Source organism: Eublepharis macularius, chromosome 4, assembly GCF_028583425.1.
Source record: "Eublepharis macularius isolate TG4126 chromosome 4, MPM_Emac_v1.0, whole genome shotgun sequence".
Lineage (NCBI taxonomy): Eukaryota > Metazoa > Chordata > Lepidosauria > Squamata > Eublepharidae > Eublepharis > Eublepharis macularius.
In genome coordinates this window covers 165,765,769-165,783,812 of record NC_072793.1, presented here as the reverse complement: position 1 = coordinate 165,783,812, position 18,044 = coordinate 165,765,769, and the positions used below count along the sequence as shown (strand labels likewise).

At 46.7% G+C, this 18,044-nt stretch overlaps 1 protein-coding gene across 4 annotated transcripts; it reads left to right on the top strand.

Moving 5' to 3' along the window:
• Positions 1 to 3,269: 3,269 nt before the first annotated feature.
• LOC129329395 (zinc finger and SCAN domain-containing protein 29-like) lies at positions 3,270 to 13,460 on the top strand. Of its 4 annotated transcripts, XM_054978950.1 has the most exons (11): positions 3,270 to 3,360; positions 4,724 to 4,846; positions 5,156 to 5,227; positions 5,476 to 5,583; positions 6,189 to 6,260; positions 7,532 to 7,612; positions 10,250 to 10,372; positions 10,921 to 11,409; positions 11,504 to 11,596; positions 12,392 to 12,460; positions 12,577 to 13,460. In XM_054978950.1, exons 3-11 carry the CDS (start codon positions 5,179 to 5,181, stop codon positions 13,134 to 13,136), a joined length of 1,644 nt encoding a protein of 547 aa, XP_054834925.1. In that variant the 5' UTR covers positions 3,270 to 3,360; positions 4,724 to 4,846; positions 5,156 to 5,178; the 3' UTR covers positions 13,137 to 13,460. The 4 variants fall into 4 exon arrangements, with proteins under 4 accessions (XP_054834925.1, XP_054834926.1, XP_054834927.1 ...); XM_054978951.1 differs by lacking the exon at positions 5,156 to 5,227; XM_054978952.1 differs by lacking the exon at positions 6,189 to 6,260.
• The last annotated feature ends 4,584 nt before the right edge of the window (positions 13,461 to 18,044 follow it).

Genomic DNA, 18,044 nt, shown 5'->3' with positions numbered 1-18,044 from the left:
CCGACTTTCCTTTTTTTTCTTACTAATATGTTCTAAGGATAGACCTTTTGAGGTGTTTAGGTGAAGAAGGAGATAAGTCAATTTGAAGAAAATGGCTGCAGCTATGAAAAATGCTAAAGCTGATCTTATATCAGAAGATATAGATATAATATCTCAAAAAATAATTCTTTTAAGACAGTTTAAAATTTTGTTTGCAAAACTGAAGCAAGAGTATAAAAATGTTTTAATCCAGATTCAGCAAACATAAGGAGACTCAAGAAGTAGTGCTGGAAAACAAGGAATTATTAACCCAACTACAGCAAATGGACCAGACTACTCAAGGATTTTTCACTGGAATAAGGGAAGATTTTCAGAAGCTAAGAACTGAATTACTCTCTGCATTGCAAGAAATAAATCAGAAAACTCAAGAAAAAAGACATTCAAGAAATGAAGACACAGCAGAAAGAATTCAGAGAAATGCAAGAAAAAATTGAATCGGTACAAGCATTACAAACAAGCCCACTGATAAGAGCAGACCAGAGAATGGAAATTTTGGAAACAGAATTCCGAAGTAACAATCGGGGGTTTCGCGGAATTCGAGAAACTTGATCGATTTGGATGTAGAGAGTGTATTCCAAGGGCTAGTATGAGACTGTTTGATGGTGCAAAGTGACTTTGACCTAGGAAGCCCCTTCAAACAAGATGATTCAATAATTCTGTGGCTTTCCGGAAATTGAGCAAGTTACTAGAATCAATTCAAGGCGTGCAAGTTGGAAGAAAGCCCGAAGGAAATAAATACAAATGGAGATGGAGGAGAGATTCATTTTGAAGCTTATACATTCTGTTACAATTTTTGTTGATTTATATAACTATGTTATAGAATTTTTTTTCTTTCTCTTCAGTAACTTATTGCTATGTTTTTTTCATGATTGGATGAATTTTTTACATACACAGGTCAATTCATTTAATTTAGAATGTATAATTAATATTAAAATGGATTAATGGTTAAGTTAATTAGTTAAATTAATAAGCTAATATACTGAATATTATGAGACCAAACATAATGTTGAATATAAAATGCTTAAAGTCTCACCTTGTGCTGAATCTTAAAAATACGTTATTCGATATTTTATCTAGTTGTATTATAGTATGAAGTATGCATCTATGGCTAAATTAACTTCTTTTTTGTATAACAGACCAATCTTAGAATTTCAGAAAAAATAGACTATTTTTTAAATGGGCAGCAGAAAATTAAGAAAAACTAAGAATGCTATTGTTGAAGTAGATCAATTGTAAAGTTAAAATTTGAAAATGTTTAATTTAAAATGCTGAGTATATGTAAGTAATGAGATGGAGAGAAGAAATAGTCTGCAGTCATTCGTTATGCCTTTTTAATATTTTTTATTTTCATTTAACTGATGCTTACTTTGTTTATATTATTCTATGCACTGTATATCTCTTTGTTGTTTATTATTCTTAACTATATTAATTTGTGCATGGTTTATTATTCTTATTGTTACCGTATTACTGTTCACTATTTTTCTTTTTAAATAAAATTTTTAAAAGACTTACAGGTAGGTGGGCTAAAAGTGACTGTCCTCAAACAAAGAAGCTTCAGAGGCAGATTACAATGTGAAATTGCTGAACAAGAGTACATTTACAAGTTCAGAACAATGGACCCCCCTCCCCCACTGAATATAGACATACAGTGCAATCCTATGCGGAGTTACCCCAGCTTAAATCCTTTGAAGCCAATGAGTTTAGACTGGAGTAACTGCATAGGATTGCACTGATAGGATTCTTACCTCACTACAAATGTTAGTTTCTGCTCTAATTAGTTGCATTTTAACAACATCCTGACTCCTTCCTTTGCTTCACCCCACCCATCTTCTGACTGGGGTTTAAAGGTTCAGGGATCTCCATTCCTCCCTGCCCTGAAAAAGGAAGTTTTGACTCTTAAGTGCTTATATCCCAGAAATCTTGTTCGTCTCTAAGGTGCCACTGGACTCAAATCCTGCTGTTCTAGGAATCAGAGGTCTGTCATTTTAGTCTGTTGGACCGCTTCATAAATTTTCATCCATATAAGAGCATTAGTTTGCAGTAGCAAAATCAACAAGTCTTGTGGCCCCTTAAAGATGAGCTGATTTATGGTGGCAGAAGTATGGGGTGGGCTGGAGCTCCCTTTATCCGATGCCTGCATTGGAATCCTCTGAAGAAGGGGATTTCTGACACTGGGAAGTTTACACCCCGAAAATCTTGATGGGGGGCCATGTTAGTCTATTTGTGGCGGTGGAAAAGAGCAAGAGTCCAGTGGCACCTATAAGACTAACAACATTAGTAGCAGGGTATGAGTTTTTGTGAGTCACAGCTCACTTCTTCAGATAGTATCTAAAGAAGTGAGCTGTGGTTCATGAAAGCTTATACCTTTTCACTAACTTTATTAGTCTTATAGGTGCTACTGGACTCCTGCGCTTTCCCCCTGAAAATCTTGCTAGTCTCTAAGAGCCAAACTACAAGTGACGTCTTACACAGGTTGGACACTAGTCGGCTTCCCTCAAGTTTTGATGGGAAATGTAGGCGCCCTGGTTTTACAGCTTGGCTCTCCATTACAGCTGCAAGACCAGGATGCCTACATTTCCCATCATAACTTGAGGGAAGCCGACTAGTGTCCAACCTGTGTAAGATGTCACTTGTAGTTTGGCTCTAAGATGCCACAGGACTCAAATTTTGGTATCTTCAGTTGACACATACAGGCACAGAATACAAAGGGCTATAAATTCATGGAGTGGGTGCATTTTAATGCTGTACTTCCAATGCCACGTGTGATAATTCCATACGCATTTGTTTATTACTGTAATTAGTAATTTGTCACTGTGCTGTGCTACCTTTTAATTTATGCCCATCTCGGTGTATAAATGATACAGCAAAAATAGTAGTCCTCGTCTGCACAGCACAGGGTCCAGTCGATCTATGAAGCGTTTGCCGATATAGTTCTGCGTCAGTTTGAAACTTGTTTCTCAGAGGGTCTAGCCGTGTTTATCAGCGGTACCAATAGCGATAATAGCGCAAGGATGGGGTCTCGGTTTCAAAGGCAGCACATCTCTGAAAAAGGCGAAATGCTACAATTCCCAGCAACCGCTGCAGCCATCTGTTTCCTTCTTGCTCCTAGGCAATGCTCGGAGAAACTAACGAACAAACTACAACTCCCATGATGTCCCAAGTTTCATCCCTCCCCTCCCAGGCTAGAGAACCGATTCCTGATTCTCCGCCCTCCTGCACGCCCACTGTGGGAGGGCCTGCTTTTGGGTAACCGCGAAAGGGGATGGGGAGGAACCTCCCCAAAACTGCTGGTGCAGGAAAGGAGATCAAGAGCCGCTAGAGGTATTTGTGTGCTTTAAATAAAAATGCTACAACTTTGTTGTTTTACTCGAGTTTTTTATATCGTGCTTTCGTTCACGCCGCTTCAGGGATCTTAGCGAAGCGGCAATGAAGAAACAACTTGGGTTGCTTCCGCACGGGGGCGATTTCCCGTTTCGCTCGCATTCGCAGCGGCAGTGGAGGCTCCGCATGGAGATTTCCTGCGTGCTTTCCCCTCCTTCGCCCGCCATCCCTTCCTCTTCTGGCAGCCTTTTCCCGGTTTTTGCTTATTAAATCGGTAGGAGGAATGGAGTTATAGCAATCTGCTTATAACCCATAATAATAAAAAGCAAAAAAAAAAAAAACCCAACATAAGCAGGGGGAAGACGGCATGAGATGAAATTGTGCCGGATGTGGAGGAGGGGAAGTGCGGAAATCTGACGGTGGCGCCCCCGCTGCCCCCCAAATCCTCTTCCCTAGAAAGGTTGCACGAAAGCAAGTTTAGGAAAACATTACTTCATCCGCTCATCCTTGGATATTGCGCTGTCGTTGCGCTGTCCCTGGAATTTGCATCTGGATGGGTTTGTCCGCAGCAGGAAAATCCAGATGCTACTGACTGCTATTGTGCAATGACTGTGAAATATCCTGCGAGGTGCGGATGCAGCCCAGCTGGGGGAAACCTGGAAGGTGGGCGAGGCTTCAGGGAACCCCAAATTAAAACTACTGCGGGGAAGGGGGGGCGGGGAGCAAGAGCTCCCTGTGGATGCAACTTTAAATGATGAGAGATTGGCCGGGCAGCTGAGCCGAGAGATACCAGGACGATGAGAAAGAACAGTGGACGAATCCTGCACGTTCCCCACCCGCCATCTGCTCAAGCAGGAAAGCATAAGGGGGCCTTTCCCAGGCTGACCAGATGCAAAGAGTGTCAGGGAGGCTCCTGGCTCTTTGGGGAAGGAGCCAGGGTTCAGTCAAGAGTATCTGCTTTCCATGCCAGAGGTCCTAAGTTTCTAGCCCTGAAAGGTACAGAGACATACTTGGAAGGCAGGTGTAGGCAATACGTGCTGCTGTCACAGTATGTATTGAGAGTTGAGAAAGCATTGGCAGGAAGAGTTGAGAAAGCATTGGGGAAGGCAGGGCTAGGGCTTAAGTGGCCTACACCATTCTCCACAGTGTGACTCACACATGCAGAATAAATTGTGAAAAGCAAGCAAATGTGTGCGCTTAATTCTCCTTAATTTGCATAATTGCATTTTTGCATGCAAAATATTTTCTCGCAACAGTGGCACCGGGACAGTTAGGACTATGCTATGGTTTGTACGTGACACTGGTGATTGTTGGTACTTCGTAAATCTTTAGCAATAAGAGTTTTTTTTCCTGTCTCTTTCAGAGGCTTCTGTGCTTTAAGAATGTGAATGTGAATGTCACAGGAAGGGGGCTTTCTTAGTTCTCATTCTAAGAGTTTTTGTACCTGGTAACATGCAAGAGAATTACAATACTATCAATTCTCAAGGTAAGTATTTTGTTTTTCTGTTTGGAGAGATTAATTTCTTTTGACTTTGTTGAAAAAAACTGTGAGGGAGAAATTATTCAAGGCATTTTCACACATGACATTAAAAGGATCTATATAGCTTTTGCTTGCGTTTGAATGATCAGGCCCTTGTGCCCCTGCCTATAGAACTGAGGCAGGTGGAGACTAGAGACAGGACTTTTCCAGTGGTGGCACCTCAACTTTGCAGTGCCCTTCCCATTGAAGCTTGCCTGGTGTCTACCTTACATACTTTCCTTTAGGCTTCAAGCCAACACATCTGTTTTTACCCAGGCTTATCTATATGACCACCATATATGGGAGAAGGAAGAAGCTGCATCCCATCAGCAAATCACAACTATATAGGTAACTTCCCTAAGTGACAAAAGATGGAAGTAGCCCCATGTGAGATATCTGTAATGTTTTATATAAATAATGATGGACTGGGGATGAGTAATGAATGGCAGAGCAGCATTAATCCTCTTGATCCTTAAGCTGTGGTTAAGGGCTTTGGAGAAAATCATGGGATTGTGGGTCTCCCTCCCTCAGCACACATTCTCCCCTCCTTCCATAACCATTTAATGCCAGCCACAATTCCTTTCCTTTCTGGACAGGTATTCCAGTTCCTATGCTGACCTTTCAGCTGGTACAGAGGGAAGATCCGTTTGTGCCTGGTCCTCAGGCCCTAGGGGAGAAGAAGACACCATCAGATGCTCACTTAGGTAAGATCTTGGAAAAACAATTGGAAATTAGGGACAGTCAATTTGTCAGATGTACTGCTATATTTTATGCTTCCTTGTAAAGCTTCTGGTCTATATTTTAAATGGAAAGGCAGTCTAGAAATCTTCTAAATAGGTACACAAATAAAGAGCCAAATTTGTTGAGATCCACTCTGTCCCGCTCTTCCCTCGCCACTTGGTCTCTGCTGGATGTACCACAGAGTTCTCTGATATGGTCATTAAGTAGGAAAAAGGGGCAGATTTGTGCTTTTAGATCCTCATGGTTCTGAGGGAGAACAAAGTCTTCCAAACCTCTTTTTCAAGTGCTGGATGGGCTAAGCCAACTTGGGCTGTGTCCCAGGTCATATTAGTAACAATTGCTGCCAACTGCCCTTGGGTAAGGATTACCCAGATTAGGACTCCATTTTCAGGTTTTGTGATGTGGATGTTTGTGCCTCATATAAAGAGATGCTAACTTCTTTGCAGTGTCTAGACAGACAACATACCTTCTCAGGCGGTGCCCTCATAGGTCTGCTGTTTCACGGAGCAAGGTGGTCACCTAGCCAGAGGCAGCTATAAGTAATAATAAATGTCTTTTACCTGATCAGGCTTTCCAAATAATACATTAAAACTGGAAGAACCAGCTGAGAGATATGAGACCTCCCCGAGTGCCCAATCAGGTGAGGAAAAGGTTTAAATACGTCATTGTCAAGGTTTGTCAGTCGGAGCCCAGTCCCCCCAGGAATGTTTGATACATACACTGGGATGCCCAATATATGCTTGTCAGAGGAAACAAAAAGTTTAAGATACAAGCAGGGAGAGCCTTCAGTATGCTCCACTGCAGGGGTGACGCGCTTTTCTTGAGCTGATGGCAACACAGGAACACAAAGTGTGACTCTTAAAATGGCACCAGGCTGTGCTTTCTACTAGGTTACCTACTCAGGTGCTGAAACACACCACTGCAAAAATATATCTAAACCAGATAGATATTCAGATAAAGATCTGTTTTAGGTCGAAAACCAGCTTTATAAGAATGACATAAAATATACAAGTTCAAATGCATTCGTTACATATGTAACTATTGTGGTATCCATTTTTTGTAACTATATCAGAGGAACAGTTACACCTAGCGAATTCCTGAATGCATCTGGATTAAAACTTCAAGTTTTATGGAATCCGAAAGCCTCAACTGATTCTGACATTGTGAGCTGAAGAAAATACTTTCTGGAATGACCAGCTTCATCCATAAACTGCCTTATCTTTTGACTAAGTTGGCTTTAAAAAAATCCTTCAGCCGTCATCCCCAAAGCAAAAGAAGAGTGGCTAGCTGGGCCTTCTCATTTATTTAAAATATTTATATATGCCTGTCCTTCTCCTGAGTGTCTTGTGTTCATCTTGCATTATCTTCTCTCATGCAACTCATCTTCTCCATCTAGTGGGGAGAGGAGGAGGATGTGCCATGTGAACACACTGCAAGCTCCTCCGGCTTTCCTTGCCTATCCAGAAGGAGCTTTCCGAGTACTGAACAGGTAGAGCGGGGATGTTTTCCACATCCCCAATGCAGTGGCTGGATTGCTGTAGGGGATGATTAAGGATTGCACCACCCCTGTGCTGAAAGACGCACAGGCTGCCTTGGAGTTTAATCCAGGCACAGTTTGAAGTGCTGGTGGTCATCATTAAATGGCTAGGGACTGGGGTACCTTTAGGCAAGATTTCTTGAAGAGGCAGGATAGAAATTTTCTAAATAAATAAACGGTGCCCGGAAAGTGCAGTGTGTGTGTTTGTTCAAGTAACAACAGGACTTAAACATCTCAAGAGCTGAGAAAATATCTTCCAAGTATTAACCAGCCTAAGTAATTTTCATATATCAGACCTTTCCGCTTGACATCATTTTCCAGTTGCAACATGAACAGCTCATTAGTTACAGTTTCGGAATCTCTCTCCTAACTAGGAATCCCTGATGTGATAATTAAGGTGGAGGAGGAGGATAATCCTTCAGCAGAGTGCAGGACATTCCCAAATATCCACAAAGGTGAGGGATTGGCTGAAATATCAGAGTAATAGAACAAGATGGGACCAGGGGGCATATAGTCCAGCCTCAGCTTCGAAAGCGTAAGCACCCCCAGTACTCCCCCAAACATCTTTAAAAGATAACCTGCTTTGGCAGAAGACAACAGTCCTCGAGACGACATTCCTGTTTGCCACTGAGTCGAGACCCTCACACAATGTTCTCAATGTAGACACATCCTATAATATTATTCTCTTAGCGGGTTTCCAACGATGCACATTGATCCTGGTGTGCATGTGCGGGTGCACCAGGATAAAATGGGCACCATCAAACCCGGCCTCTGGAGGGCGCCATTGGCGGTGGAGGTCCAGGCGAGCCTACCCGTCCATCTGCTGGCAAAGCCGGGGCAACGCGGCCAGAGCGAGGCGTCCGCCACCCTGCGACCTCCGCTGGAGCTGTGGTGAGCCGTGCTCAGCGGAGCCGGGGCAAGGGGCCAGAGTGAGGCATCTGCCACTCTGTGAGCTCCGCTAGAACTGGGGAAAGCTGGGCTCGGTGGAGCCAGGGCAAGGGGCCAGAGCGAGGTGTCTGCTGCCCTGCGAGCTCCGCTGGAGCCAGGGTGATAGGAGCGGCACGGCATGGCTCTGAGAGGGTGGCGGGAGCTTTGCCCCCACCCCATCACCCCGGTTCCACCGAGAGCAGTGCGGCTCCGGCAGGGCTCAGAGGGCGGCGGGAGCTTCACCTACACCCCGGCTCCACCGGAGCTTACAGGCGCACTTTTGGCTGAGCCGAGGTGGGGGGGGGGTGCAAACTGCCCGCCGCCCTCTGAGCCCTGCTGCAGCCGGGCCGGGACCTCCCGCCACCCTGGCTTCGCTGAGAGCAGCAAACTTCAGCTCCAGCAGGGCTCACAGGGCAGCGGGCGCCTTGGCACCTTGCGTCTCACCCTCCCCAGACCCCCCCTTGCCACCTCCCTGCCAACCCTCCCACACCCCTCCTGCCTGTCAGCCCTCCCCAAACCCCCTCTTGCCCCTCCACCTGCCAGCCCTTCCCAGACCCCTCCTGCATCTCAGCCCTCCCGAGACCCTGCTTGCCCCCTACTTGCCAACCCTCCCCAGACCCCCACTTGCCCCTCCACCTGCCAACCCAAGACCCCCCTTTCCCCTACACCTGCCAGCCCTCCCCAGACCCCCCTTGCCTCTCAGCCCTCCCCAGACCCACCTTGCCCCTCCACCTGCCAACCCTCCCAAGACCCCCCCTTGCTCCTACACCTGCCAGCCCTCCCCAGACCCCCCTTGCCTCAGCCCTCCCCAGACCCCCCTTGCCCCTCCACCTGCCAACCCTCCCAAGACCCCCCTTGCTCCTACACCTGCCAGCCCTCCCCAGACCCCCCTTGCCTCTCAGCCCTCCCCAGACCCCCCTTGCCCCTCCACCTGCCAACCCTCCCAAGACCCCCTTGCTCCTACACCTGCCAGCCCTCCCCAGACCCCCCTTGCCTCTCAGCCCTCCCCAGACCCCCCCTTGCCCTTCCACCTGCCAACCCTCCCCAGACCCCCCTTGCCCCTCCACCTGCCAACCCTCCCAAGACCCCCTTGCTCCTACACCTGCCAGCCCTCCCCAGACCCCCCTTGCCTCTCAGCCCTCCCCAGACCCCCCCTTGCCCTTCCACCTGCCAACCCTCCCAAGACCCCCCCTTGCTCCTACACCTGCCAGCCCTCCCCAGACCCCACTTGCCTCTCAGCCCTCCCCAGACCCCCCTTTCCCCTCCACCTGCCAACCCTCCCAAGACCCCCCCTTGCTCCTACACCTGCCAGCCCTCTCCAGACCCCCCTTGCCTCTCAGCCCTCCCCAGACCCCCCTTGCCCCTCCACCTGCCAACCCTCCCAAGACCCCCCCTTGCTCCTACACCTGCCAGCCCTCCCCAGACCCCTCTTGCCTCTCAGCCCTCCCCAGACCCCCCTTGCCCTTCCACCTGCCAACCCTCCCCAGACTCCCCTTGCCCCCCCACCTGCCAACCCTCCCAAGACCCCCCTTGCTCCTACACCTGCCAGCCCTCCCCAGACCCCCCTTGCCTCTCAGCCCTCCCCAGACCCCCCCCCTTGCCCTTCCAACTGCCAACCCTCCCAAGACCCCCCCTTGCTCCTACACCTGCCAGCCCTCCCCAGGCCCCTCCTGCCTGTTAGCTCTTCCCAGACCCCCCTGCCTGCCAGCCAGCCCTCCCCAGCCCCAGCTTTCTAGAGCCCGTTGTATTTATTTGCACAATGGGCTTTGTTTCTAGTATATATATATATATATTTACAAAACATCGTTATGGTAGCTGCTTCTTGATTCCATCCCCCCAACACACACAATGGCCCCTTCCCTACACCTGTTCTGTTCTTTTTCTCACAGTTGGGATATGCCTCTCATGTATAGGAGCAGGTCCTCTCAGAGGTCTGGAGAGACGTGGGCCACTTCCAGCTTTTGAGGCCCCTAAGTATAAAGAAAATTTAAAATGACGATATATGATGTGCATAAAAGTTGCAAAACTTACTAGATGTCAAAAAATTGACAAGTGTCTAAATCTGTGGCCCCTGTAGAGCTTAAGGCCCGGGCAAAAAGGCCCTCCTTTCTTCCCCATTGGCTCTGTGTAGGAGTTTCTAGATAATGAAGAAATCTTTATTCTAGGAGTCTGTGAGCAAGGAATTGAGATCGACCAGGGTCTTTGGCTAGGACCTGAGGAGAGAAGAATGTCAGAGGACATGCATGAGGCAAGGAAGTTGCTTAACAGACCCATGGGGAAGAGAACAGGTAAAGACATTACTCCCCTGCAAAGCTCACACTCATCTTGGCTATTTTCCTACCATTATTTTCCCTGACATACCACGGGATGATATTTTGAGAGCTTAAAAAAATGTAACTGCTATTGTGCTATAATGTAATAAGGGTTTAGTGATCTATCAACATGTATATTCCCCTTTGAAATAATATTGCAGCTTTGTTTTCTGTTGTGTTGCATTGTTAAAGTATATGCACAGAAGATAAAAGAGCCGAAACCCAAGTGACAAAGATCATTCAACCCATGAATGGGAGGGGAAACTGAAGCACCAGTCTACATGCAAAGGACCTCTGGGTGGTCTCATTAGGGTCCTTCCCCATAACCAGGCCCTCATAGATGACTTTCCCCCCATGTACTCTTTGCAGGTGCCTTTTCAGGACATTTTAAACCCATTTTAAGGCTTTTATAAGTCTACGTTTTGGAGAGGGGTGTCCCATTCCAGTCTATACTTTCTCCTGCAATTTCTTTTACCCTCCCCTTCAAATTTTCTCTTTTTCTGTTTTAAAAATCCTGCCTGCAGCCAACAAACCAGCTGGTGTCCGTGGGGTTTCATGGAGGCGGGATGAGATCCTGGATCTTCTTGCCCTCTGGGGGGAGCAGAATGTGCAAGAAGCTCTCCGCAGCTGCCATCGAAATATTGACTCTTTCGAGATGATCTCGAAGGAGATGGCGAAGCGGGGCCACCACCGTTCAGCCGTGGAGTGCCGGACCAAGGCGAAAGCTTTACGTCTGGAGTACAAGCGAGTGGTCACGCTCAACAGCCAGACAGGCAGCAACCGGGCAACCTGTCCATATTTTGAAGAACTCCACCGCATTCTCCGAGGGGATGCCAGTGTGAAGCCAAAGCGGGTGCCGCGCAGTTTAAACTCCCTTCGCAAGATTGCTTTGCCCCAAAGGCCCCCTCCCATGCTGCAGGAAGGCTCAGAGCAGCTCCTGGCCTCTGATTTACAGACTGTCAAAGTGGAGAACAACCTGGAGGACGTGCGTTGCTCCACCCCTGCGCCTTCAGGTAAGATGAATCATAACCAGTGTTCAGTGCTACGTCTCCCATTATTAACCTGATCCTTCTGCTCCTTTTCATTAATAAATATTGTCCTTTCCAGGAGCTGCCATGATGGATCCTGTGGGCAGCCGACCCAACACCCACCCAAAGGAGGAGGCTGATGAGATGCCGATAGAGGAGGCAGCCACACCAGGTATGCCTTAGGCACAGCCCTTTTCTGCTGAGGTGGGCCCCGTGCTCCTCTCATCATTACCCTCTTGATGATAAAATCTCACTGGCAATCTCTTCCTCACCAGGGCCATTTTACCTTGCCCCTCTTTGCTTGCTCTTTCCTTTTTAAAGTGAAAGCCTCTTAACAGCATTGGTGTAGTGTTTGCATTTATTTGTTGCTCTTGTTTTTATTCTGCCTTTACACCACAGAAATCAGGTGTGTGGGCCCCTCTGCCCCTTGTCCTCTCCAAAACAACCCTTCCAAGTTGTCTGGGCTAGGACACTGACACGGTGACCAGCCAGCAGGCCCATAGATAACCATACACACATCCCCCTGAAATGTGGCCTGGCTAGGTAGAAGATGCAGACATTTTCTGTCCGGATTACCTGGATAGTAATGAAGGGGGAAGCTACAAAATTGTTCTTCCTTATCCAGGGCAAAAGGGGGCATTATCCGGGCAGACTTAAGCCTTATCACCCCTCAGTACAGAAATACCAAGGTTTGTCGGAGGTTCTAAACACACCTGTGCCAAGAGTCATCCCAACATGTTGCCCTTTGTGATAAACCAAAGATGAGAGAGAGTGGAAAATTAACCATGCACTAAATGTCAGTGATTAGGTTTAGGTTCTAAGAAAAATTACATGCTTGAAACTACACACTGAAAAACCACAGTAGATACCCAGTGGCGTGTCGGATCCCAGCGATGGCCTGCTGCTTTTATCTGCTCCCCTGCTGAGGCATGGTGCCTACCTCACAAACCATCATTTCTCTTTCCAGCTCACACATCTGGGGATGAGGAGCAGTGTGCCAGGACCCCGGAAAGCCCAACGGGGAGTGCTAGAGGAGGTATGTGGATTTACGTTGCAGGGTGTTTCTGGGTCAGGAGGTTACAGGTCATGGTGTCTCTCATCTCATGAATGAGACGTCCTGCCTTCATAATGCTCCTCCTTCACCATCCCTAGGTGTTGAGGCTGAGCCCCATCCAGCAGAGCTCTCCCCTGCTACACGCCTGGCTAATGCACGTGCCAAGAAGCGCCGTGTACCTGGTCTCTACAGTGTGGCAGAGCGCATGATGGAGCAGTCCAGCAGGGAGCACAGCCAGGAAATGGAGGAGCGCCGCAGGGAACATGCTGCCGAAAAGAAGCGGTGTGCGGATGACATGGCAGAGCGCCGCAGGCAGCATGAGGAAATGATGGCGGAGATGCGGGCGGACAGGGAAGAGGCGAGAGAGGACAGGAGGGTCGTGGAAGAAGCCCTGCAGCGCAACTTCTGCATCATGGAAGCCGCGATGAAGAGCTTGGACAGACTGGGGGAGTTAATTATGCAGCAGCAGCAGCAGCAGGGCTCTTTCCCACCCCTCCATCCCTTGCCCTTAAACTCCAACATACCTTCTGCGCAGCAGTTGGACCTGGACTTAACTGCTGCCACTACATCACAAAGCGAAAGTCAATCCTCCCAAGCACACCCATTGCGACCTCCCAGGGTTGTGCGCCCCAGGTCTAAGTACTCCCCCGATATGTAATGTGTCCCCACTGCTGGAGTACTCTAATCTATAGTCACCCAGCGTTAAAATCTCACCCCCCAATCTACTTGCTGGTTGTCCCCCTTCCTCTCCGGCCCCTTCATATCTGGATTCCTATTCGATATATAAAATCTCAGGTTTCTTTCTTTATAATTTTTCAAACAAAGGTATTCCGTTTAAGAATGATTAGATTTTTAAAGCAAAACAGTATTGATTTATTCTCACCAAAAATGATTTTTTAAAAAAACCTCCATGCTATAAAACTACAAAAGGGTGAGTTGGGGGAGACTGTGTACACTAAATAACTATTTACAAAATGGGTGAGGGAGGACTTCTAACAGGCAAAGAGGAAATAAGGGGAATGGTGGAGTAGGGGAGGGGCTTTTAATGGGGCTGAAGGCATTTTCTTGGGGGGGGGAGGATTAATGGGATTTTATTGTATGTTTTTAATCTTAGAACTATAAACTTTGTTGAGCTTACAGAAAGGTAGAGCATAAATATTTAAATACTGGGTCCTGCTTATAGCCTTGGGAGGACTTTGTGCCTATAGGTTCTCACTGCCCACAGCATCTGACTGGGCCTGTAGTCTCCCCTCAGCATGGGTGAAGTGCACCTGCACACCTATCACTGTTGAAGAAAATGAAGATTGTTAAACAGGCATGGGTAAAGTGTGTGTGTGTTGGGGGCGGTAATGGAATAGAGCTTTGCTCACATTCCCTTCCTCGTGGACAGTTTGAGGGCCTGCACCACCACCAGAACATCTTCAGTGGAGGCTCTTTTGTGTAGATGCAGGCTCCCTTATGTGAGTGGCATACCTGATCTCAGACCACTGGGTTTCTGTGACTCTTCTGCTGTCAGTGCAAAGTGAGAGATGCTTGGGTTAGCAGTGGTGGTGAGGGTCTCCAAGAATGCTTAGTAATGACATAGGTGAGTATCTTTGTGACACAGCCTGTGGGTCTTTATACCAGATTTCTCCCCTCTGCCCCACTGCAGAATGTGTCATCTTGGCACGTTTTTAATCCGTCAGGGGCTTTCGTACCTCCACCCACACCCTTCATGAAAAAAGGGAAGTCAGCAAGGAGCATTAAGGCTTCCTTGGAATCACAGCAGGCTCCTCTTCCATCTTCTCCCCCTGGCCTGTTGTTTTTCCCTAGGCTGTTACAAAGAGAGAAGCAACATAATATCCAAGCACTCTTAAATTCCAATACCTCTCTCTAAATAATACAGAATTTGAGAGAAACGAAATAAATCTGTGATGCGTAATCTGTGCCTGGATTTTGCTGACCTGGAACCTGTATTTTTGGATTTAAGAAAACTGGTAGCGGGCACTGCTGCAAAACAGTGGACATGGCCGGCCACAAAATTGCTGTCATGTGCCTGCTGCCTATCATAGAATCCTGGGAGGTTCCAGGCTAAATGATAAAAGCTGTTGCTTGAATGGGTGCTCCCTGTAGACACAAAGATAATGTCTCCTATGCTGTTCTAAAGAACCTGAAGTGGAGGAGGAAGAAGCAGGATTGCTGTTTGGGGAAAAGATGCTTTGAGGAAGAAGGAAATGGGTTCCAAGAAACAGCAGCAGATGCTGCATTCGGGATCACTGACCTAGACCAAGGTCCAGATTGCAACCACTCCGCAAATGCAGAGAGCTTTCCCATCATAACACACTACCCACATGCATCTGTCTACTGGGGATTGGGGCAGGCAGGCAAGTCTTGGATATCAGTACGTATTACTTCCATGTTAGTACATGGAATTTGGATATGAGAATCAATAATAAGAACTAAAGTCTTTGGAGGGGGAGCTGGATCTCCACTGGTCATTATGGATTAGGTTGTTCATGGAACAAAATCACCATCAAATACCAGGTCAGTGTGTGGGGAGAGGGAGGGGGGGAGAGGGGTGAGCCTCAGTGTGCTCACTGAACACCCCAGAACTTAAGTATCCCATTTTCTTTTGATAGCAAACTGACATGGTGGTGTAACAATATAAAGGATACCATGTGTCTTTTATCTAAGCAGTCTGCAGTGATGGATATAATGTGTGACTTTAACTTTGATTATACAGGGTGGTGCAAAACCATAATGACCCATGCCTGATTTGCCCATGGCAGTACCACAAAGCAAGGCTGTGCATTGTGATATGAGGGGGGTGGGTGGGTTGTATTGTGAAAATCATGAGGATCTGCATCTTGGATCTGTATTTTAATATGAAGTCCCAGATCCCTCCTTTTAAAGCCGTTGTTAATGGACAAGAAAATCTGACAAGTATTTAATAAATATAAACAGGAGCACTAAAGCTGCTAATCCTGGGCTGAGAAATTCCTGGAGATTTGGGGGATGGAGTTTAGGAAGGGGAGAAAACAGCAGGTATGTGATTAGAGTCTGTCCTCTGCTTCTGTGGTTTCCTTCAAGGGGACTGATATCTGTAGTCTGGAGATTTGTTGTAATTTGTGAAAATCTCCAGGCTCCACCTGAAGATTGGCAACTTTAGGGGGAACCCAGTGTTCATATTTTGTTTTCTTTTAAAAGAGCTACATTTGGCTTTATGGACCCCTGCAACAGAGGATGTTTAGCACCCCATTCCCTTTTTCAGAATTGGGAAAGAGTAACAGAGGTTGGACAGCAGATCCTGATCTTCCCAGTAGGGCGCTTGTTAAATGCACATCTGAACTACCTATAAGGATTTAGCCTCCTCCTGTGTACTTTTCACACAGTGTGGAACATGTTCCTTAGCAGCCGTCCTCAACAAATGGACTACAACTCCCAGCACGCACCGTAATTATTTCCTCTTTCTCTGAAAGCCACGGTTCTTCCTCTTCACCACTGAGAAGACCGTCGGGGTATTTAATAAACTACAAGGCCCATGATCACCAGTTCCTTCCCTCCCAGCTAGGCTTGGGAAACGATTTCAGAGCCTCTGATTCTTCAGCCTTCCTGCGCGCCAGCTGTGGCTGTACCGACTTTTTTGATAACCACGAAGAGGATGGGAAAGAACTCCTCCCAAAAAACAGTGCAGAAAAGTAGACAAAGAGCAGCAGAAGGGGTTTTTTTTCCCCCTTAAAAGGCCCTGCTGCTTTGTTGCTGTTTATTTTTAATGGTTTATATTGTGCTTTTTGTTTCATTGTAAGCCACTTCGGGGACCTTCATGAAAAAACCAACGAAGAGGCAATTTAAAAGAAGAGGTATTGGCTGGTCTGGGATGCATCTGAGCCACGAGAGGCCAGGACAGCGTGAGAAAAGGGTGTTTGCAGTCTGCCGGAGCCGGGAGCCAGTGCACGCTCTTTGCATGGATGGATCGAGTCTTCCCCAGACTGACCAGACGCAAAGACAGTCGGAGAACTGGTTTTCGATCTCCACCATCTCCAGTTAAAGGGGTTTGACAGCAGGAGCAAAACAGACGCTGCTGATCTTGGTAGACCAGCCGTCTGACCCGGTAGAAGACAGCTTTGTGTGTTCATTGTAGTGGCTGCTGTTGTTGTTTTTTCACATGCATGACAATCTGCGTCTGCCCGGCCAGACTCTACCACTTCTTTCTTCTGCCCAATTGATTAAAAGCCTTCCTTTAGTATCCAGTCATTCCAGCGGGCCCCCTGCTCATCTACCTCACAAGTTTGTTCTGAAGATAAGATTTTTAATTATTTTATTGCATTCACAATCCACCTTTCCCTCCAATGAACACCCATAGCAGCTTACAGCATTCTCCTTTCCTCCCTTTTTCCCTCACAACAATCCTGTGAGGTAGATTAGGCTGAAAGTATGTGACTGGCCCAAGTCGCCCAGCAAACTTCCACGGCGGAGTGAGGAATCAAACCTAGATCATAGTCCAGTGCTCTAACCACTACACCACACCGTACACACTGAATGAAGAGAGAACAGTGCCTGATGCCCTGAGCATCTTGAAAGACTGGTGGGATAAAAGTGTACTAAATAATAGCCGAACTAGATATTATGGCAGTCCCAGGTCAAAATCATGGTTGTCAACATCATTTTAGAGAAGATTAGAACATTTAAAAATGCTGCTGTGCTCGGAGACCGAGAGACCTTCTCCCCCACCACACCTTTTCAAGTGCCAAAACTGCCCCCTCTCCTCCGCAGTGGTTTTGCTACTTGAAAAGGTGCAGGGGGGTACTTGAGTGCTTGATGCCTGTTCACCGTGGGACTTGTAACATTTTTTGAAACCTTGTCAGTGACTTGTATGGGTGGGACTTGTTGCCACGGTAATGTCTAGTTTGGCCTTAAGTAAAGTACAGTTAGGTAGCTGATAAAGTCTTCCTCTCTATTCAGAAATCTGGCAGAGAGATAACAGAACACAGAGGAAAGCGTACTTGCTTAACCTAAGTGGATGGGTAAGTTCATTTTGGAAGACAAGTTTCTCTGCTCGAATGTTTTTTTTTAATTTTAGGTTTCTAACAGATTTTGGAAATAAGACAGTTAATTATTTTTATGATTCCCCCCGGCCTTGATTTATTCTTATTATATGACAGTCTTATCAAGGGTATATATGTTTTGTGACCGTACAAATACAGAAATTATACTGGTTGCTGAATTCAGAATTGAGAAAGTATCAACTGTCACTTTAAAAAATACATAAGTTCTAGCCCTTGCAATTACAGAAACTATGGAGGCAGGGCATGCAGAAGTCACAAGCAGAGTCTGAGAAGGTCTTTCAATGGAGTGAGGAAGAAGGGTTTAAGTGGGCCACACAACTTTTTTTGCATTCTGTTGTGCCTCACAAAAGCAGCATAAATTGGGAAATGTCGGGAAATCTGTTCTCCTGTTTATGCTTAATTTTCATGAGATTTTCAGAGGTAGAATTTTGATCTATTTTTAATCGGTCTCCCTATAACAATAGTACTGGCATAGTTAATGACTGTCTGTTATGTGGTATGTATGTTATAGTGGACATTGT